The following is a 23,460-nucleotide window of genomic DNA, read 5'->3' on the forward strand; positions in this document are numbered from 1 at the left end:
ACTGGCTGGGGCGCGAGATGTGGCCAATTCTCTACTGGAGGAGTATGGTCAAAAGAGGAGTTGTTGTTGCACATAAACTGTTTAGAGATTCTTTCAGGTTCCTTTGCGATCCAAAAGTTTGCCAAAGACTAGGTAAACTGTACTATACTCCTCCGAATGGACAACCTGTCAGCGGTTCGATACATCAATCATCTTGGAGGCTCAAGATCCAAACCATTAGCCGAATTGGCAAAGAGTCTATGGGAGCTCTGCCTCCAGAATCAGATATCCCTTCAAGCAGTTTATCTTCCAGGAAACATGAACATGATAGCAGACTGGTGCTCTAGGTTCCTGAGGGATTCAAGCGACTGGCATCTTCATCCTTCAGTATTCAACAATCTTTCTTCCAAATTCGGTCCTTTCTCTATCAAACTTTTTGCCTCTCCCTTGAACACCCAGCTCCCTCTCTTTTACAGTTGGAGACCAGATCCGCAAGCCTTAGCTGCCAATGCATTTCTACAGGATTGGTCCAACCAGAGAAATTATACCTTTCCTCCTTTTAGCATGATATCCAGAGTTTTAGCTCAAGTCAGACACCAAGCTACGGGGGTCTTGTTAATCACCCCATTTTGGCAGGGTCAACCTTGATTCCCGTCAGCCCTAAAGTTGTCAACAGACTTCCTAGTCCTACTTCCTCAATTTCCTTCCCTTCTTCTGAACCCTCAGGATGTGCCTCACAACCTAATCCTCAACCAATCGCTATGGCTAGTTGCATGGATTATTTCGGGTCTTCCTGGAGAACCCCAGGGATTTTGCAGGAAGCTGCAAGCTTCATTCGACAGGCTTGGGCACTCGGACGACCAAGGCTTACAAGTTAGCCTGGGGAGTATGGAATAATTGGTGTATGGACAGGGGTGCGATCCCTTTTCAGCAGATGTAATTTTGATCGTTCATTTTTTGGTTTCCTTAGCCTCTCAAGGTAGAGCATATAGAACTGCTAATATGTATAGGTCAGCAATTTCTGCCGAACATACCAGAATCAACGATAAACCAGTTGGAGAGTATCCTCTGATATGCCGTCTTTTGAAGGGAGTATGATTTTCTAAACCTCCCTTCCCTATCCTTTATCTATCTAGGATGTTAATGTTATTTTACAGTTTTTTTCTAAAACAACCAGCTAATTGCCTATTGTCTCTCAAATTTCTTTCTGCCAAATTGACTATGCTTCTGTGCCTATTATCTTTAAAACACATTTCTGACGTTGAGGCTTTAGACGTCTCCTCTGTACAGTGGACTGTTCTGCACTGCCGTAGCATAAAAAATAAATTATGCTACGGTGTCACAAGGGGCTTGTAAGTGAGCCCCATAGTACTTTTGTTACCTCTGTAAAACATTGTTTAGACAAACACAAAGTAGATTTGGTAAGTCGAAGGACCATATTTAAATACTTGTATTTTATTTGAAAATATTTAACAAACCCAAGTCCAATTTCTGGATTCAGCCATTTTTTATTCAAGTAGCACTGTCACTTTTGTATTCAAATATCACTAGAATATACATGTATTAAAGAAAAATGATTCGGAACAATTTCTTCTAAAATATAACCATCCCACTTTTTCCCCTGTAAATGCTAATCATCACATTTGCCCTTGTGCAGCACTATTGCTTTAATTTTAGCACACTTCATGGCACCCATTACACAGATGTCGCCTGTCTTCTTTCTACCGGTCACTCCTGTCTTCATACAGAAGAGTGGTCTATCGTCAGTCGGTACAGGACAGTGGTAAGGCAGTAGACATACACACTGGGATGTTTTATCTGTGAAAACAAACATTTAAACACTGATATAATAATGACTTCTACTTAGTGAACTATATATTTACTTAAGTCTTCAAACTCGAAAAAAGAGCCACAGTACACTATATAAAGAAAATTACTTAACTGCTAAAATTGCCTTTAAAACTTGAGAATTCTCATTTTTTAGGTTGAAGCCTATTAGACAGCACAGCTGTCTGGTTTGCTGACAACATCTTGGTGATATTCTTAAAGCTTCCCGTTAAATGCATTCTGTTTGTTGCTGACAATTAACTTTGTGGTTTGTAGCTCACATTTTCTGGCGTTCTGTTTGCTGGATTTATTTGTTTCAGGCTGTCCAGCTAGAGTTTATCCCTCCCATTGCCCCAACTCTGTTTACTTTATTCTTCCTCGAACTCACTCTCTGTAAACAGGCCTTTAAATCGTGTTCTTATCTTGTTACACCATGTATATTCCACATTACAACACTCCACCCTTTGCCCTTCCACTCTATGCCATGCCACTCCATGCTACGCCACCACACTCTACGACATGCCACTCCACTCTATGCCCCACCACTCTAAGACACTCTTCGACAAGCCGCACCACTCAACTCCATACCACTCACTCCACGATACTACACACCACTCCATGCCCCTTTCCTCAACATCACTTACCCCACTCCACTGTACTCCAATCTACCCCACTCTACTCCAATCCACCCCACTCCAATCTACCCCATACCACTCTATCCAACTCCACTTGAAACTACCTCACTCCACTCCAATTCACCCCAATCGACCCCACTCCAAACTACCTGACTCCAACCTACCCCACTCCTATCTGTCCCACTCCAATTTATCCCACTTCACTCAAATCTATCATTCTATAATCCACCCAATCTACCCTACTCCAATCTACCACACTCCACTCTATCCCACTCCACTCCAAGCTACTCCTCTCCACCACAATCTAGCCCCCTCCACTCCAATTCACCCCAATCGACCTCTCTTCGAACTATCCTACTCCAAACTACCCCACTCCTATCTGTCCCACTGCAATCTACCCCACTCTACTCCAATCTATCCTTCTATAATCCACCCACTCTACTTCACTCTACCCTACCTCATCCCAATCTATTCCACACCACTCCCATCTATTCCACTCCCCCAATTTACCCTACCCCACTCCAATTTACCCCACTTCAAACTATCCCAATCTACCCCACTCCCCACTTCAAACTATCCCAATCTACCCCACTCCATTCCAATCTACCCCACTATATTCCACCCAATCTACACATTCCAATCTACCCCACTCTTTCCAGTATACACCACTCCAATCCAATCTACTCTAATCCCCCCCAATCTACCCCAGTCCACTCCAATCTACTCCAATGTACCCCATTCCACTCTACCCTAATCTACTGCACTCCAGTCTGGCCACACCACCACAATCTACCCCTCTCTACACCAATCCACCCAAATCTACCCCAATTCAATCTATCTCACTCCAGTCTAACCCACTCCAATCTAGCCCAGTCAACCTCAATCCACCCCACTGCATTCTAACCCAGAAGAGGTAGCTCTTCTCCACTGCACCCCAATGTAACCCAATCAACTCTACCCCAATCTACCCTACTCCATTCTATCCCACTACACCCCTGCACTCCGCGCCACTAAGTTTTTGCCATGCTGAACAGCAGCCACACTGGTGTACAACATGGCTAGAACAGACTGCCAAAGCAAGTAGCTCTTGCATAAGCAAGACCTATTGGCTTTGCCAGAGCTTGTCTTTGTTTTTACTGGTGCACCCATTTTAGAGTTCTCACTGTTTTCTAAATGCAGCATTTAGCATGCAGCCCACACAAACTCTGTTCAACATTAGGATATATAAATAAAGCCAACAGTGTTTCTAGAGTACATTATGACAAGAAACTATCAATACCTAATAAATTACTTGCAATCCTTGGAAAATTTAGGAGAAATGCACTTGTAATATTGCGAATACAATGAATGAATCAATTAATTAACCAATTTATAGATGGAGTGTCCTGGTGTTACTCTGCATGAATTAGAACAGCCACTCATAGTAGGTTAAACTGAATAGCTCACAAAGAGAACAGAAGCTCGTTCCATGCCTTGCCTGCCAACACGGAAAAGAAGCGATTGCCAGATCTGGCCAAACAAACCTTTGGAATTTTCACAAACCAGAGCTGAGACTGATCAAAGAGCTCTAGTGGGAGTATAATGGATAATTCCCCCGATCCAGTAGGTAGGGCCTTGATTATAGAAGAATTGATGGAAGAAAATAAAGACTTTAAACAAAACCCTCATATTAATTGGTAACCAGTGCAGTCCCCAATAAAGAAGAGACTGAAACCCTTCTTGAAAGGTCCAAAGTAAGCTAGGCTGCAGCATTTTTGACTGTGTGAAGTTTCCTGATGTTATAGTTGGGTGCTCCAAAGTACAGGCAATTAGAGTAGTCTAGCCTAGATGTGCTCAGAGCATAGACTGCTGTCCTGCAGGACTCGATTGTTAACAAGTCCAAGAATTTCCTAATGTAACGTAACAGACCATAACAGGTACCAGCTTCTGAGCTAATCTGGATGTTCATGGATAACTTTTCATTTATTCTTACTACCATTTTCTTACCTGTTGTGGCTGGAAGGGGGAGAGAAGGAATATCCTGAGGCCAATTATAAATTGGTCCAGAAATGTCTTGCTTTATCAAACAGGAGAACCTCAATTTTGTCTGAATTGCTTTAGAGGAAACTTTTCTGCATCCAATTAAGACATCCACAAGAAGCAAAAGAAGAGATTTTATGGGTGGTCGAATGATCATATGTGAAAAGAAGTTGCTGTGAGCCAAATCCATGCCAAATCCCCAATCCCTATACCTGCCAGCCTTTGCAACAGCCCTGAATGGGATACCATGTCAAAGGCCTAAGACAGATCAAGCAGAATAAGAGCAACACTCTTCCCCTCATCCAGTGCAAATCTAATTGTTTCAGACACTTCAGGGAGGGTTGATTCCATGCTAAGATTAGGTCGAAAATCTGATTGGGGAGAAGCAGCAGACTGTTAGTTTCTAAATAGTTGTATAATTAGATGTTAACCACTTTCCCAAGTACTTTCATAACCACTGGAAGCAGTGAAATAGGCTGGTGGTTGTAGAGAATGTTTGGATCAACAGAAGGCATTTTTAGTAGTGGGATTAATTTAGTCCTTTTCTAGCATACAGAAACAGATGCTGCCTCCAGGGAATAATGGAGAAGCTCAATGAGCACTGGAGCGATAGATGTGTCAAACAACCTAAAAAAAGATGTCAGAACGGGAAATAGAGGTGAGCCTTTATGACATAGCAATAACACTAAAGGGGTATCCATCAAATAGATAGGTCCAAAAAGTATTTAGGGAACTGGTCACAGTTGATTTAAAGGCAGGGGCAACACTTTCCCATTGATCACTGCCACAAACTGGCCCGGCCAGAGCACCATGAATTCCCCAAATCTCACCTTTTAAAAAGGAGGTGATTTGTTCCCATCAAGCATCTAAGGTCTTAATGGGTGGGTTGCAAGATATAGGATGCAAATAAGATTTTATGTTTTTAATTTTCAGAAGTGTCAATGTGGGCCATGTAGAAGGATCGATTAGCAACATTTATGGCTTTATGTTATTCCTTTATAGCTTGGTTATAGCAAATTTTACCAGTAGAGCTATAATCCATGTGCCATTGTCTCTAATCATTTTCACTGTTTTTTACAGCCGGGAGCTCAGCTAAAACTCAGGGGGTGGCACTGCCTCTTGGTTTACGGCAAGTTACTCTACAGGCAATGAGTGAAGCAACTGACTCCTGCAGTCAATTATTAAATAATATAGCTCCCTCATCCAAGTTCATGAAAAAGACCGGTTTGGAGGATTCAAGAAATGAGCGCATATCGGCTTCTTTCACTTTATTCCAGAACTCCACTGCAGTTAGGCCCTAGGTGGCAGATTGGAAATTTCTTGTTACTGCCTCCCAATGAAAGGGGATGAAGAAATGATTGGGCCATAACAAGGGGAGGGGTGCCTCAAGCATAAAAGATTATAAAAAATAAGGTCATGCGTGTGGCCAATTTAATGAGTAGGAATCTTAACTGACTGGGATAGATTAGGAACCTCACAGGTTTCTACCAAGGCCCTTCTAGAATTATCTGTGGACACATCCACGCACAGATTAAAATCACCAAGCACAGTCAGGTTAGAATATTTCAGGGTCATAGGACTCATTACCTCAAGCCATGATTCCAAGAAATCCGAGGATGGTTTGGTGAAGGTGGTACACTAAAATCCCCAAAGAGGAACACTGAGAGGCAAGGGTACCTCAGTGCCTTCAGTACATCTCAAATTAGAGAGAAGGAACGAGCTACAATGAAAATCTCCATGAATCAGGACCAACTCCTAACCCCTATTTTACCTATCTGATCCTTCAGCATATGGCAAATTCAGAGGGTATAGCCTGGGAGATATCAGGACCTGACTCTGGCTGTAGCCATGTTACAGTATTGACCTACTATTTGGAACTTAATTATTAGTTGTTAATGGATATCATGAGTTGTATAGTTCCAGAAAGGGTAATGACGTGGGAAATCCCAAATTTACTGGGTCCAACATCACACACAATTCCAGCTTTTGGGGCAGTTTCCATACACATTTGGGGGCATATTTATACTTTTTGGTGCAAAACTGCACTAACACAGTTTTGCATCAAAAAGGTTTGCACCGGCTTGCACCATTGTTGAGCGCCAGCCGGGCACCATATTTATAGAATGGTGCAAGCCGGTGCAAAGGTTAGGCTAGCGTGAAAAGATAACATTAGCCGGGTGGGGGTGGCAGTAGGGGAGAAGGGGGTTTTGCACCAAAAAATGAGGTTAGGTAGGTTAGAGTTAACAAAATTACTCTAACCAGCCTAGCATCATTTTCTGATGCAAAACAATCCATACCACTGAAAAGACAGGAGTCATATCCACCACCTGAATGGCCAGCACAGGGGACCAGGGTCCCCTGGGCATGGCCGTTGCACCTACAGCCATGTAGGGGGGCTCATTTCATACTTACCTGTACTTACCTATACTTACCTGGGATGTGGTTCCCCCATCCTCCGCTGTCCCTCTGGTGTGGGTGGGGGTGTCCCAGCGGCCTGGGAAGGGCACCTGTGGACTTATTCCATGGTGTTCCACCATGGAAATAGGCCTACAGGTCCCCTAACGCCTGCCCTGACCCAGGTGTTAGCAAGCTTTGCACCACTATTTGAACCCTCCTCCCCCGTGCGTGATTTTAGCACGGGGATAAATATGGCGCTAAGGCCATAGAGTCATTTTTTTGCATGGGAACTCCTACCTTGCATCTCATTGACGCAAGGTAGGTTTCCACATCCCACAAATGACTAACTCTATAACTTTGCCAAAGTAGATATATGAAGTTAGATTTGCACCGAATTTGTGTAATAAAAAAATAATGCAAATTCGGTGCAAAACAAGTATAAATATGCCCCTTGGTTTTACTGAATCTTATCTTGCACCCAGTAAAACTTGCCACTTGAAGGGATGCCAGTCTGCTTTCCTCATAATGGGGCCAGAAGGAGCCAAACTACTTTCATCTTTATTCTTGGTTCCATTGTCTGCTTCATGTTTCCTCTCTCCCCTTCGGTTTCCCTTTTAATTTCTTTCTCTCTCTCCATCTCTTTCATTCATCTTCTCTCTCTGTCTCTTCGCCTTCTCTCACTTCCTTTCACACTCTTTATGACTCTCTCTACTTCTCCTTTCCTATATACCTCTTTCATGACATCTTTCTCAATGTCGCGCACTTTCTCTGCCTTCTTGTCTATTGGTCTCTCATTTTATCCACCCTTCTCTACCATTGTACACTGTCTCTCACACTTGCTCACTTATTCTCTTTCTCCTCCTCCGTTATCCTCATCTCTTCCTTTTTAGGTCTCGCCTGAGGCAGTGCATGCGCTGTAGCTGTGAAAGGGGCTTTTAGCCTACCCATTATTTACCATTAGTTGGCTCGATCGTCACTCTCATTTCCTTGCTTCTCAATGGTCGGCGCATCAGTTCTACCTTCTTTTCTATACAGGGAGTGCAGAATTATTAGGCAAGTTGTATTTTTGAGGATTAATTTTATTATTGAACAACAACCATGTTCTCAATGAACCCAAAAAACTCATTAATATCAAAGCTGAATATTTTTGGAAGTAGTTTTTAGTTTGTTTTTAGTTTTAGCTATGTTAGGGGGATATCTGTGTGTGCAGGAGACTATTACTGTGCATAATTATTAGGCAACTTAACAAAAAAAAAATATATACCCATTTCAATTATTTATTATTACAAGTGAAACCAATATAATATCTCAACATTCACAAATATACATTTCTGACATTCAAAAACAAAACAAAAACAAATCAGTGACCAATATAGCCACCTTTCTTTGCAAGGACACTCAAAAGCCTGCCATCCATGGATTCTGTCAGTGTTTTGATCTGTTCACCATCAACATTGCTAGCAGCAGCAACCACAGCCTCCCAGACACTGTTCAGAGAGGTGTACTGTTTTCCCTCCTTGTAAATCTCACATTTGATGATGGACCACAGGTTCTCAATGGGGTTCAGATCAGGTGAACAAGGAGGCCATGTCATTAGATTTCCTTCTTTTATACCCTTTCTTGCCAGCCACGCTGTGGAGTACTTGGACGCGTGTGATGGAGCATTGTCCTGCATGAAAATCATGTTTTTCTTGAAGGATGCAGACTTCTTCCTGTACCACTGCTTGAAGAAGGTGTCTTCCAGGAACTGGCAGTAGGACTGGGAGTTGAGCTTGACTCCATCCTCAACCCGAAAAGGCCCCACAAGCTCATCTTTGATGATACCAGCCCAAACCAGTACTCCACCTCCACCTTGCTGGCGTCTGAGTTGGACTGGAGCTCTCTGCCCTTTACCAATCCAGCCACGGGCCCATCCATCTGGCCCATCAAGACTCACTCTCATTTCATCAGTCCATAAAACCTTAGAAAAATCAGTCTTGAGATATTTCTTGGCCCAGTCTTGACGTTTCAGCTTGTGTGTCTTGTTCAGTGGTGGTCGTCTTTCAGCCTTTCTTACCTTGGCCATGTCTCTGAGTATTGCACACCTTGTGCTTTTGGGCACTCCAGTGATGTTGCAGCTCTGAAATATGGCCAAACTGGTGGCAAGTGGCATCGTGGCAGCTGCACGCTTGACTTTTCTCAGTTCATGGGCAGTTATTTTGCGCCTTGGTTTTTCCACACGCTTCTTGCGACCCTGTTGACTATTTTGAATGAAACGCTTGATTGTTCGATGATCACGCTTCAGAAGCTTTGCAATTTTAAGAGTGCTGCATCCCTCTGCAAGATATCTCACTATTTTTGACTTTTCTGAGCCTGTCAAGTCCTTCTTTTGACCCATTTTGCCAAAGGAAAGGAAGTTGCCTAATAATTATGCGCACCTGATATAGGGTGTTGATGTCATTAGACCACACCCCTTCTCATTACAGAGATGCACATCACCTAATATGCTTAATTGGTAGTAGGCTTTCGAGCCTATACAGCTTGGAGTAAGACAACATGCATAAAGAGGATGATGTGGTCAAAATACTCATTTGCCTAATAATTCTGCACTCCCTGTATGCCTTAGTCCATTGGATGGAGCATGGACCATGGACCTATTAGTGTCCCTCCTCTGCTCCTGCAGATTGTGGTACTTTTTAGTTCTCGCCTGCGATAGCGCATGAGTTCTTCCTTGCGAGAGTTATTGTATATAACCAGGGGCTTGGAGCCCGCCCATTGATTGGCATTTGTTGGCTTCATTGTCACTCCTGTTTGCTGCCTTTTAATTACCAGTGCATGCTGATTTCACTAGCTTTTTCTTTGGCTGGAGCATGGACCAAGTACTGATTGGTTCAGCGTGATTGCTGTCCTTCCGCTGATCGCCCTGTGATGGAGGGACTACTTTTATTTTTTTCCTCTTCCCTGTCCTCCTTGTTTAATCTCTTGCCATTTGTAGCTACGCTTTACTATGCCACACACACTGCAAAGAAGACATTTTCTACTTTGAAATGGATGTTTATTGTGACAACAGATGTTATCTGCTTTTAGTGTGATAACAGATGTTATCTGCTTTCAAATGCATTTTCACTACAACAAGGGCGTGGGCGTAATTGCTTTCTTTTTGTTATAGGAGATTTTGCCAAATGTCATTTTTCTCTGTTTCATGCATTTGGGAGTTTAACTTATTTGCTCAGAATCACAGGAGTGTTGTGTCGAGACCTAGCAAGCATTGATAAAGTTAATAGGTCTTGCCTTTGAGACTATTGGCTCTGCCATTGCCTTTTGTTTATGCTGTACAGCATTAGCATGCTGACTTTGGCAATTATGTTAGATATGCTGTATAGCTGTGCAAATAGTAACAAAAAAAGTGACTATGGTGCATCCAGCGCTAATGCACTTTAAAAAAAGCACATTAGCCCTGGATGCATCATGGCGCCTTTTGATATTAGTTTTAGCTACACTGCAAAGCATCCACACTGCTATACATGATGGCTGCAAAACACTGCCAAAGCCAACAGCTCTCGTAGGGGAGACCTATTGCCTTTGCCAATGGTTGTTTTGCTTCTTGTTGCCTTGTTGGTTGCTGGGAAAGCAGCAGGCTGTGGGATTCTAAGCAAACTATCCATTGATCTGGTTGAGGTAGCCTGCAGGGGATGTGTCCTCCAGGAATCATACTAGGAGAAATTTTCTATTTGGATTTCGGATCATTATGAGGGAATGTCTATTGTTTTTGCTCTATTACGCATGAGACACCATTATTTTGCTTTGTATCTATGAAGATGTCAGGTCGAGCTGTCATGCAGGCACTGATTTTCAGTTTACATTATACAGTTCTTTTGATGCAGTTTTATATAGCAAGAACTAAACCGGAAGATATTGGTGGCAGTGGTGGCTCCCCCCCCTCCGTCAGCAGCAACCGCTGCAAATCCTTTAACAATGAAAGGATAACAAACTAAATTTATTATCCTTTCATTGTTAAAGGGGTGGGCACTGGGGATGATGAGCACTGGGGAGAGTGCACTGTGCACCCCCCTCAGTGCACATATATGTTTGGCCGGCTGTCTCGGGCCAGCCAAACACACGTGTGCACTGTGCTTTCTCCAGCCTGGCACTGTGTTGCCGGGCTGTAGAGAGCAATCACAGGCTCCCAGTCTGCCTGGCAGTGCCCTGAATGGGCGCTCGCAGACAATCCTAAAGCTGCTTTGAGCAGCATCGAGATTGGCGGCAGGGAAGGTGTAAGCCTGTGCCTGCCTGCTGCTGAGACGACGAGGATTGGCGGTGCGGCAGTATGTTTTAAAAATGTATTTCATGTTATTAAACTTCCCTCGTCCCCCACGCGTCACCCGCCCCTTGTATTCTCCATGAGCCGCTGATTGGAGGGCTTTACATGAGCACCAGTTACATTCCAGAAGTTGCATTCATTTTAGTTAGGCATGGGCAGATTAAGTGATTTGCCCAGATTCACCAATGTTGAACCAAAGTCGAAACTCAAACCTAGTTCCCAAGACAACAGCCCTGCCTGTAACATCCTTTGCAATCCTTCAAGGAGGGGCAGCAGTAGGGGGAGACAGCAGCCTGCAGGCTGCATGGTTCCTAGCAGCAGCATTAAAACAAACATTGACAAAGCCAATATGTCGCGCCTACATGAGATCTATTGCCTTTGTACAATTTTTAGCACTGCTGCACAGCAGCGCAGCAGGTGTGCAACATAGCTGGAAGTAAAAAAACATAAAAGCGCTATGGTACAGTCAGTGCTGGCTGCATTACAGCACATTTTTGGTTGGCTTTTTGCAGTAATTTGCTAGTAGGTAGCACCTTTGGATTGCTGCTGTACTTTGATATATGGAAGTATCTGCCATGACCTTACACATCTTACAATAATGTTGCAGGTTGTGGCTGTACATGGCACGCAAATGGCTGTCTCAGGCCAGGCCCCTTTTTGAACCACCTCCAGATCACTGTGACATTATGGTACATCTGACTGATATGCGCATTCGATGGCCCTGTGTGTACCACATACATGTAGTTAATAGTGAAAATAAGAGACATTAAGATAGCTTAACCCCTTGGGCGCCAAGGACATAATGGTTACGTGGTGCGGCGCTGAGATGCCACGGACGTAACAATTACGTCCTTGTACTGGCCCTCGTGGGAAGCGATAGTGCTCACCCCAAGGGCAGGGCCACCACCCCTCCATGGCAAAGCTCGAAGGGGAATCGCTTCCCCTTCCACCCCCAAACCCGCTCAAACCCCCTTAGAGACGACTGACGATGTCAGCGCGCAATCGTGCGGTGACCTCTTCAGAGGACGCCCCCACTTCCAGCGCGGATCAGAAGAGAAATGCAAAAGCATTTCCGTTCCGATCATGTGATGGGGGCCTGAGAGGCTTCAAAAGGAAGAAAAGGAATTTCATTCCCTTTGATGTCTCTCAGAACATTTCAGCAGCCGGATCGTGAAGCCATCTGGCTGCTGAAATGCCCATTAGACACCAGGGATAATTTTTCAAGGTGAAATTGGCATAAGGGGAGCGACCCCTTGGGCAAGGGTCACTCCCCAGGGGGGCAATTATTTTCGAGGCCATTTCTGCCCCCCATGGGGGCAGATCGCTCTATTTCTAATAGGCCGATCTGCCCCCAGGTGGGGCCGAAACCACTTAGGCACCAGAGATTGGTGTGTGTGTTTTGTTTGGGTGGGCAGCCCCTTGGGCAAGGGTCACTTCCCATGGGGGCACATTACTGTTGGCTATATCTGCCACCCTTGGTGGCAGATCGGCCTATTTTTGGAAGGCCCATCTGCCACCAAGTGGGTCAGAAAGCCCACCAGAGACCAAAAAAGAGGGTGGGGGTATGTAGGAAAGTACCATCTTGCCTGGCATGTTACCCCCATTTTTCACTGTATATATGTTGTTTTAGTTGTATGTGTCACTGGGACCCTGGTAACCCAGGGCCCCAGTGCTCATAAGTGTGCCTGTATGTGTTACCTGTGTAGTGACTAACTGTCTCACTGAGGCTCTGCTAATCAGAACCTCAGTGGTTATGCTCTCTCATTTCTTTCCAAATTGTCACTGACAGGCTAGTGACCATTTTTACCAATTTACATTGGCTTACTGGAACACCCTTATAATCCCCTAGTATATGGTACTGAGGTACCCAGGGTATTGGGGTTCCAGGAGATCCCTATGGGCTGCAGCATTTCTTTTGCCACCCATAGGGAGCTCTGACAATTCTTACACAGGCCTGCCACTGCAGCCTGAGTGAAATAACGTCCACGTTATTTCACAGCCATTTTACACTGCACTTAAGTAACTTATAAGTCACCTATATGTCTAACCTTTACCTGGTAAAGGTTAGGTGCAAAGTTACTTAGTGTGAGGGCACCCTGGCACTAGCCAAGGTGCCCCCACATTGTTCAGAGCCAATTCACTGAACTTTGTGAGTGCGGGGACACCATTACACGCGTGCACTACATATAGGTCACTACCTATATGTAGCTTCACCATGGTAACTCCGAATATGGCCATGTAACATGTCTATGATCATGGAATTGCCCCCTCTATGCCATCCTGGCATTGTTGGTACAATTCCATGATCCCAGTGGTCTGTAGCACAGACCCTGGTACTGCCAGACTGCCCTTCCTGGGGTTTCTCTGCAGCTGCTGCTGCTGCCAACCCCTCAGACAGGCATCTGCCCTCCTGGGGTCCAGCCAGGCCTGGCCCAGGATGGCAGAACAAAGAACTTCCTCTGAGAGAGGGTGTAACACCCTCTCCCTTTGGAAAATGGTGTGAAGGCAGGGGAGGAGTAGCCTCCCCCAGCCTCTGGAAATGCTTTGTTGGGCACAGAGGTGCCCAATTCTGCATAAGCCAGTCTACACCGGTTCAGGGACCCCTTAGCCCCTGCTCTGGCGCGAAACTGGACAAAGGAAAGGGGAGTGACCACTCCCCTGACCTGCACCTCCCCTGGGAGGTGTCCAGAGCTCCTCCAGTGTGCTCCAGACCTCTGCCATCTTGGAAACAGAGGTGCTGCTGGCACACTGGACTGCTCTGAGTGGCCAGTGCCACCAGGTGACGTCAGAGACTCCTTGTGATAGGCTCCTTCAGGTGTTAGTAGCCTTTCCTCTCTCCTAGGTAGCCAAACCCTCTTTTCTGGCTATTTAGGGTCTCTGTCTCTGGGGAAACTTTAGATAACGAATGCATGAGCTCAGCCGAGTTCCTCTGCATCTCCCTCTTCACCTTCTGATAAGGAATCGACCGCTGACCGCGCTGGAAGCCTGCAAACCTGCAACATAGTAGCAAAGACGACTACTGCAACTCTGTAACGCTGATCCTGCCGCCTTCTCAACTGTTTTCCTGCTTGTGCATGCTGTGGGGGTAGTCTGCCTCCTCTCTGCACCAGAAGCTCCGAAGAAATCTCCCGTGGGTCGACGGAATCTTCCCCCTGCAACCGCAGGCACCAAAAAACTGCATCTCCGGTCCCTTGGGTCTCCTCTCAGCACGACGAGCGAGGTCCCTCGAATCCAGCGACACCGTCCAAGTGACCCCCACAGTCCAGTGACTCTTCAGCCCAAGTTTGGTGGAGGTAAGTCCTTGCCTCACCTCGCTGGGCTGCATTGCTGGGAACCGCGACTTTGCAAGCTTCTCCGGCCCCTGTGCACTTCCGGCGGAAATCCTGTGTGCACAGCCAAGCCTGGGTCCACGGCACTCTAACCTGCATTGCACGACTTTCTAAGTTGGTCTCCGGCGACGTGGGACTCCTTTGTGCAACTTCGGCGAGCACCGTTTCACGCATCCTCGTAGTGCCTGTTTCTGGCACTTCTCCGGGTGCTACCTGCTTCAGTGAGGGCTCTTTGTCTTGCTCGACGTCCCCTCTCTCTGCAGGTCCAATTTGCGACCTCCTGGTCCCTCCTGGGCCCCAGCAGCGTCCAAAAACGCCAAACGCACGATTTGCGTGTAGCAAGGCTTGTTGGCGTCCATCCGGCGGGAAAACACTTCTGCACGACTCTCCAAGGCGTGGGGGATCCATCCTCCAAAGGGGAAGTCTCTAGCCCTTGTCGTTCCTGCAGTATTCACAGTTCTTCAACCTAGTAAGAGCTTCTTTGCACCAACCGCTGGCATTTCTTGGGCATCTGCCCATCTCCGAGCTGCTTGTGACTTTTGGACTTGGTCCCCTTGTTCCACAGGTACCTTCAGACAGGAATCCATCGTTGTTGCATTGCTGATTTGTGTTTTCCTTGCATTCTCCCTCTAACACGACTATTTTGTCCTTAGGGGAACTTTGGTGCACTTTGCACTCACTTTTCAGGGTCTTGGGGTGGGTTATTTTGCTAACTCTCACTATTTTCTAATAGTCCCAGCGACCCTCTACAAGGTCACATAGGTTTGGGGTCCATTCGTGGTTCGCATTCCACTTCTGGAGTATATGGTTTGTGTTGCCCCTATCCCTATGTTTCCCCATTGCATCCTATTGTAATTATACATTGTTTGCACTGTTTTCTAAGACTATACTGCATATTTTTGCTATTGTGTATATATATCTTGTGTATATTTCCTATCCTCTCACTGAGGGTACACTCTAAGATACTTTGGCATATTGTCATAAAAATAAAGTACCTTTATTTTTAGTATAACTGTGTATTGTGTTTTCTTATGATATTGTGCATATGACACTAAGTGGTACTGTAGTAGCTTCACACGTCTCCTAGTTCAGCCTGAGCTGCTCTGCTAAGCTACCATTATCTATCAGCCTAAGCTGCTAGACACCCTATACACTAATAAGGGATAACTGGGCCTGGTGCAAGGTGCAAGTACCCCTTGGTACTCACTACAAGCCAGTCCAGCCTCCTACATTGGTTGTGCAGCGGTGGGATAAGTGCTTTGAGACTACTTACCACTCTTGTCATTGTACTTTTCATAAGAGAAAAATATACAAAACAAGGTCAGTGTATATACACATAGACAAAAAGTTTTGCATTTCCTCTTTTCACTCTTTTCTAAGTGCTGAAAAGTACTTCTAAAACTTTCAAAAAGTTCTTAAAAGTTTAAAAAGTTTTTTCTGTCTTTCCAAAAAGTTCTGAAAACTTTTTTTCTCTTTTGTCTATCACTTTAACTCTCTCTAAAAATGTCTGGCACAGGCCAAAAAGTTGAACTGTCCAAACTTGCATATGATCACCTTAGCTGGAAAGGAGCAAGGAGTCTCTGCATAGAGAGAGGTTTGAGTGTAGGGAAGAATCCTTCCTTAGAACTGTTAATTAATATGCTTAGAGTACAGGATAAGGCCATAAGTGCCCAATCTGTAGAAAAAGTAGCTAATGGTTCACAATCTGATCCAGGGACTCCCCCAGGAAAAGGTTCAGGAAAGAAACTTCTCAGCCTGCCCATTACTAGACAGTCTAGCATAGTTGGTACAGAGGTTGAATCACATCATACTGAGGATGTGCTCTCACATTATACTGGTAGCCAAGCTGTTAGGGTGCCCTCTGTAAGGGACAGGTCTCCTTCTGTTCATTCCCATCATACCTCTGTATCTAGAAATGTCCCTCCCACCCACCCTGATGACAGATTGTTGGAAAGGGAGCTCAATAGATTGAGAGTGGAGCAAACCAGACTGAAGCTCAAGAAGCAACAGCTGGATTTGGATAGACAGTCTTTAGAAATAGAGAGGGAAAGACAGAAAATGGGTTTAGATACCCATGGTGGCAGCAGCAGTATTCCCCATAGTCATCCTGCAAAACAGCATGATTCCAGGAATCTGCATAAGATAGTTCCCCCTTACAAGGAGGGGGATGACATTAACAAGTGGTTTGCTGCACTTGAGAGGGCCTGTGCTGTACAGGATGTCCCTCAAAAGCAGTGGGCTGCTATCCTATGGCTATCATTTACTGGAAAAGGTAGGGATAGGCTCCTTACTGTAAAAGAAAATGATGCTAACAATTTCCAAGTTCTTAAGAATGCACTCCTGGATGGTTATGGCTTAACCACTGAACAGTACAGGATAAAGTTCAGAGATACCAAAAAGGAGTCTTCACAAGACTGGGTTGATTTCATTGACCAGGCAGTGAAGGCCTTGGAGGGGTGGTTACATGGCAGTAAAGTTACTGATTATGACAGCCTGTATAACTTGATCCTGAGAGAGCATATTCTTAATAATTGTGTGTCTGATTTGTTGCACCAGTACTTGGTGGACTCTGATCTGACCTCTCCCCAAGAATTGGGAAAGAAGGCAGACAAATGGGTCAGAACAAGAGTGAACAGAAAAGTTCATACAGGGGGTGACAAAGATGGCAACAAAAAGAAGGATGGTAAGTCTTCTGACAAGGGTGGGGACAAATCTAAAAATGAGTCTTCATCAGGCCCACAAAAACACTCTGGTGGGAGTGGTGGGCCCAAATCCTCCTTTAATCAGAACAAGGAAAAGAAACCATGGTGCTATTTATGTAAGATAAAAGGCCATTGGACAACAGATCCCAGTTGTCCAAAGAAAGGCACCACAGCTCCTACCACTACAACCCCTACTGCTACACCTAGTGTCCCTACTAATAGCAGTGGTGGTGGGAGCAAACCTACTAATAGCCAATCCAAGGGAGTAGCTGGGCTCACTTTTGGTAATTTAGTTGGGGTTGGTCTGATTAGGGAGACCACAGAGGCTACTTTAGTCTCTGAAGGGGCTATTGACTTAGCCACTTTGGTTGCTTGCCCCCATAACTTGGAGAAGTACAAGCAACTAACCCTAATAAATGGTGTTGAGGTCCAGGCCTACAGGGACACAGGTGCCAGTGTCACAATGGTGATTGAGAAACTGGTGCACCCTGAACAACACATACTTGGACACCAGTACCAAGTAACCGATGCTCACAACATAACACAAAGCCACCCCATGGCTGTTGTAAATCTCAACTGGGGGGGGGTATCTGGTCCAAAGAAAGTTGTGGTAGCTTCAGATTTACCTGTAGACTGTCTATTAGGGAACGATTTGGAGACATCAGCTTGGTCAGATGTGGAGTTGGAGGCCCATGCAGCAATGCTGGGCATCCCAGGGCATATTTTTGCTTTGACAAGGGCTCAGGCCAAAAAGCAAAAAGGACAGGGAAGCTTGGATCCTGGAACAATGGACCAAGTGCTCCCTAAAGCTAGGGCTAGTAGAAGCAAACCACTTCCTACTATCCCTCCCTCTACAGTGGATTCTACTTCTGAGGAAGAAGAATTCCCTCCCTGTGCAGAACCTACACCAGAGGAGCTGGAAGCAGACACTGCTGAGCTTTTGGGTGAAGGGGGGCCTGCCAGAGAGGAGCTGAGTGTGGCACAGCAAACCTGTCCCACATTAGAGGGTCTCAGACAGCAAGCTGTCAAACAGGCTAATGGGGATGTCAGTGACTCACACAGAGTTTACTGGGAGGACAACCTCTTGTACACTGAGAATAGGGATCCTAAACCTGGAGCTGCCAGGAGATTAGTGATTCCTCAGGAGTACAGAAAGTTCCTCCTAACACTGGCACATGACATTCCCTTAGCTGGGCACCTGGGTCAAATGAAAACTTGGGACAGATTGGTACCACTGTTTCATTGGCCTAGGATGTCTGAGGACACAAAAGAATTTTGTAAGTCCTGTGAAACCTGTCAAGCCAGTGGCAAGACAGGTGGCACTCCAAAGGCACCCCTTATCCCACTGCCGGTGGTTGGGGTTCCCTTTGAAAGGGTAGGGGTTGACATAGTTGGCCCCCTTGACCCTCCTACTGCTTCAGGCAATAGATTTATCTTGGTGGTAGTGGACCATGCCACAAGATATCCTGAAGCTATTCCTTTAAGGACCACTACAGCTCCTGCAGTGGCAAAGGCCCTCCTGGGAATATTTTCCAGGGTGGGCTTCCCAAAGGAAGTAGTATCAGACAGAGGAAGCAATTTCATGTCTGCATACTTAAAGGCCATGTGGAAGGAGTGTGGTGTAACTTACAAGTTCACAACACCCTATCATCCACAAACAAATGGACTGGTGGAGAGATTTAATAAAACTCTCAAAGGCATGATTATGGGACTCCCTGAAAAACTCCGCAGGAGATGGGATATCCTTCTACCATGCCTCCTTTTTGCCTACAGGGAGGTACCCCAGAAAGGAGTGGGCTTCAGCCCCTTTGAACTTCTTTTTGGACACCCTGTTAGGGGTCCACTCACACTTGTAAAGGAGGGTTGGGAACAACCTTTAAAAGCTCCTAAGCAGGATATTGTGGACTATGTACTTGGCCTCAGATCAAGGATGGCTGAGTACATGAAAAAGGCCAGTAAAAACCTTCAGGCCAGCCAAGAGCTCCAGAAGCAATGGCATGATCAGAAGGCTGTTTTGGTTCAGTACCAACCAGGGCAGAAAGTGTGGGTCTTGGAGCCTGTGGCCCCAAGAGCACTCCAAGATAAATGGAGTGGTCCACACACAATTGTTGAAAAGAAGGGTGAAGTCACCTACTTGGTTGACTTAGGCACTGCCAGGAGTCCCCTTAGGGTGCTCCATGTCAACCGCCTGAAACCCTACTATGACAGGGCTGATCTCACCCTGCTCATGGCAACAGATGAGGGACAGGAAGAAGACAGTGATCCTCTACCTGATCTCTTCTCTTCCACAGAACAAGATGCTCTTGTGGAAGGTGTAGTTTTGGCTGATTGTCTTACTGCTGAGCAGAAAGATAATTGCATAAATCTCCTAGGACAATTTTCAGAACTCTTCTCCATTGTGCCAGGCACCACTTCTTGGTGTGAGCACACTATAGATACTGGAGACAGTTTACCTGTCAAAAGTAAGATCTATAGGCAGCCTGACCATGTCAGGGACTGCATAAAGCAAGAAGTTCAGAAGATGTTGGAACTAGGAGTGGTCGAGCACTCTGACAGTCCATGGGCTTCTCCTGTGGTACTGGTACCAAAACCCAATTCTAAAGATGGAAAGAAGGAAATGAGGTTTTGTGTAGACTATAGAGGTCTCAACTTGGTAACCAAAACAGATGCTCACCCTATACCCAGGGCAGATGAGCTAATAGATACACTGGCATCTGCCAAGTATCTAAGCACTTTTGATTTGACTGCAGGGTATTGGCAGATCAAAATGTCAGAAGATGCTAAACCTAAGACTGCATTTTCTATCATTGGAGGACATTACCAGTTTACTGTAATGCCTTTTGGTTTGAAAAATGCACCTGCCACTTTTCAGAGAGTTGGTGAACACAGTCCTGCAAGGGCTGGAAGCTTTCAGTGCAGCATATTTGGATGATATAGCTGTCTTTAGCTCCAGCTGGGATGATCACCTGGTCCACCTTTGGAAAGTTTTGGAGGCCCTGCAAAAGGCAGGCCTCACTATCAAGGCTTCAAAGTGCCAGATAGGGCAGGGTAAGGTGGTTTATCTGGGACACCTTGTTGGTGGGGAACAGATTGCACCACTTCAGGGGAAAATCCAAACTATTATTGATTGGATTCCCCCTACCACTCAGACTCAGGTGAGAGCCTTCCTAGGCCTCACTGGGTATTACAGGAGGTTCATTAAGAACTATGGCTCCATTGCAGCCCCTCTTAATGACCTCACATCCAAGAAAATGCCTAAAAAGGTATTATGGACAGCAAACTGTCAGAAAGCTTTTGAGGAGCTGAAGCAGGCCATGTGCTCTGCACCTGTCCTGAAAAGCCCTTGTTACTCTAAAAAATTCTATGTCCAAACTGATGCATCTGAATTAGGAGTAGGGGCAGTCCTATCACAACTTAATTCTGAGGGCCAGGATCAACCTGTTGCTTTTATTAGTAGAAGGTTGACCCCTAGAGAAAAGCGTTGGTCTGCCATTGAGAGGGAGGCCTTTGCTGTGGTCTGGGCTCTGAAGAAGTTGAGGCCATACCTGTTTGGCACTCACTTCATTGTTCAGACAGACCACAAACCTCTACTTTGGCTAAAACAAATGAAAGGTGAAAATCCTAAATTGTTGAGGTGGTCCATATCCCTACAGGGAATGGACTATACAGTGGAACATAGACCTGGGAGTAGCCACTCCAATGCAGATGGACTCTCCAGATATTTCCACTTAGACAATGAAGACTCATCAGGTAATGGCTAGTCTTATTGTCCTTCGTTTGGGGGGGGGGTTGTGTAGGAAAGTACCATCTTGCCTGGCATGTTACCCCCATTTTTCACTGTATATATGTTGTTTTAGTTGTATGTGTCACTGGGACCCTGGTAACCCAGGGCCCCAGTGCTCATAAGTGTGCCTGTATGTGTTACCTGTGTAGTGACTAACTGTCTCACTGAGGCTCTGCTAATCAGAACCTCAGTGGTTATGCTCTCTCATTTCTTTCCAAATTGTCACTGACAGGCTAGTGACCATTTTTACCAATTTACATTGGCTTACTGGAACACCCTTATAATCCCCTAGTATATGGTACTGAGGTACCCAGGGTATTGGGGTTCCAGGAGATCCCTATGGGCTGCAGCATTTCTTTTGCCACCCATAGGGAGCTCTGACAATTCTTACACAGGCCTGCCACTGCAGCCTGAGTGAAATAACGTCCACGTTATTTCACAGCCATTTTACACTGCACTTAAGTAACTTATAAGTCACCTATATGTCTAACCTTTACCTGGTAAAGGTTAGGTGCAAAGTTACTTAGTGTGAGGGCACCCTGGCACTAGCCAAGGTGCCCCCACATTGTTCAGAGCCAATTCACTGAACTTTGTGAGTGCGGGGACACCATTACACGCGTGCACTACATATAGGTCACTACCTATATGTAGCTTCACCATGGTAACTCCGAATATGGCCATGTAACATGTCTATGATCATGGAATTGCCCCCTCTATGCCATCCTGGCATTGTTGGTACAATTCCATGATCCCAGTGGTCTGTAGCACAGACCCTGGTACTGCCAGACTGCCCTTCCTGGGGTTTCTCTGCAGCTGCTGCTGCTGCCAACCCCTCAGACAGGCATCTGCCCTCCTGGGGTCCAGCCAGGCCTGGCCCAGGATGGCAGAACAAAGAACTTCCTCTGAGAGAGGGTGTAACACCCTCTCCCTTTGGAAAATGGTGTGAAGGCAGGGGAGGAGTAGCCTCCCCCAGCCTCTGGAAATGCTTTGTTGGGCACAGAGGTGCCCAATTCTGCATAAGCCAGTCTACACCGGTTCAGGGACCCCTTAGCCCCTGCTCTGGCGCGAAACTGGACAAAGGAAAGGGGAGTGACCACTCCCCTGACCTGCACCTCCCCTGGGAGGTGTCCAGAGCTCCTCCAGTGTGCTCCAGACCTCTGCCATCTTGGAAACAGAGGTGCTGCTGGCACACTGGACTGCTCTGAGTGGCCAGTGCCACCAGGTGACGTCAGAGACTCCTTGTGATAGGCTCCTTCAGGTGTTAGTAGCCTTTCCTCTCTCCTAGGTAGCCAAACCCTCTTTTCTGGCTATTTAGGGTCTCTGTCTCTGGGGAAACTTTAGATAACGAATGCATGAGCTCAGCCGAGTTCCTCTGCATCTCCCTCTTCACCTTCTGATAAGGAATCGACCGCTGACCGCGCTGGAAGCCTGCAAACCTGCAACATAGTAGCAAAGACGACTACTGCAACTCTGTAACGCTGATCCTGCCGCCTTCTCAACTGTTTTCCTGCTTGTGCATGCTGTGGGGGTAGTCTGCCTCCTCTCTGCACCAGAAGCTCCGAAGAAATCTCCCGTGGGTCGACGGAATCTTCCCCCTGCAACCGCAGGCACCAAAAAACTGCATCTCCGGTCCCTTGGGTCTCCTCTCAGCACGACGAGCGAGGTCCCTCGAATCCAGCGACACCGTCCAAGTGACCCCCACAGTCCAGTGACTCTTCAGCCCAAGTTTGGTGGAGGTAAGTCCTTGCCTCACCTCGCTGGGCTGCATTGCTGGGAACCGCGACTTTGCAAGCTTCTCCGGCCCCTGTGCACTTCCGGCGGAAATCCTGTGTGCACAGCCAAGCCTGGGTCCACGGCACTCTAACCTGCATTGCACGACTTTCTAAGTTGGTCTCCGGCGACGTGGGACTCCTTTGTGCAACTTCGGCGAGCACCGTTTCACGCATCCTCGTAGTGCCTGTTTCTGGCACTTCTCCGGGTGCTACCTGCTTCAGTGAGGGCTCTTTGTCTTGCTCGACGTCCCCTCTCTCTGCAGGTCCAATTTGCGACCTCCTGGTCCCTCCTGGGCCCCAGCAGCGTCCAAAAACGCCAAACGCACGATTTGCGTGTAGCAAGGCTTGTTGGCGTCCATCCGGCGGGAAAACACTTCTGCACGACTCTCCAAGGCGTGGGGGATCCATCCTCCAAAGGGGAAGTCTCTAGCCCTTGTCGTTCCTGCAGTATTCACAGTTCTTCAGCCTAGTAAGAGCTTCTTTGCACCAACCGCTGGCATTTCTTGGGCATCTGCCCATCTCCGAGCTGCTTGTGACTTTTGGACTTGGTCCCCTTGTTCCACAGGTACCTTCAGACAGGAATCCATCGTTGTTGCATTGCTGATTTGTGTTTTCCTTGCATTCTCCCTCTAACACGACTATTTTGTCCTTAGGGGAACTTTGGTGCACTTTGCACTCACTTTTCAGGGTCTTGGGGTGGGTTATTTTGCTAACTC

General features: G+C 46.3%; 1 protein-coding gene across 2 annotated transcripts in view; it reads right to left on the reverse strand.

Moving 5' to 3' along the window:
• Window positions 1-1,467: 1,467 nt before the first annotated feature.
• Window positions 1,468-23,460, reverse strand: part of LOC138283476 (complement component C6-like) — a 337,439-nt gene continuing 315,446 nt past the window's right edge. For both annotated transcript variants that reach the window (XM_069221431.1, XM_069221430.1), the window contains one exon: window positions 1,468-1,797. In XM_069221431.1, the coding sequence (XP_069077532.1) occupies window positions 1,610-1,797 (188 nt within the window). In that variant the 3' untranslated portion in view covers window positions 1,468-1,609. The remainder of the gene's footprint in view (window positions 1,798-23,460) is intronic.

Source organism: Pleurodeles waltl, chromosome 1_1, assembly GCF_031143425.1.
Source record: "Pleurodeles waltl isolate 20211129_DDA chromosome 1_1, aPleWal1.hap1.20221129, whole genome shotgun sequence".
Lineage (NCBI taxonomy): Eukaryota > Metazoa > Chordata > Amphibia > Caudata > Salamandridae > Pleurodeles > Pleurodeles waltl.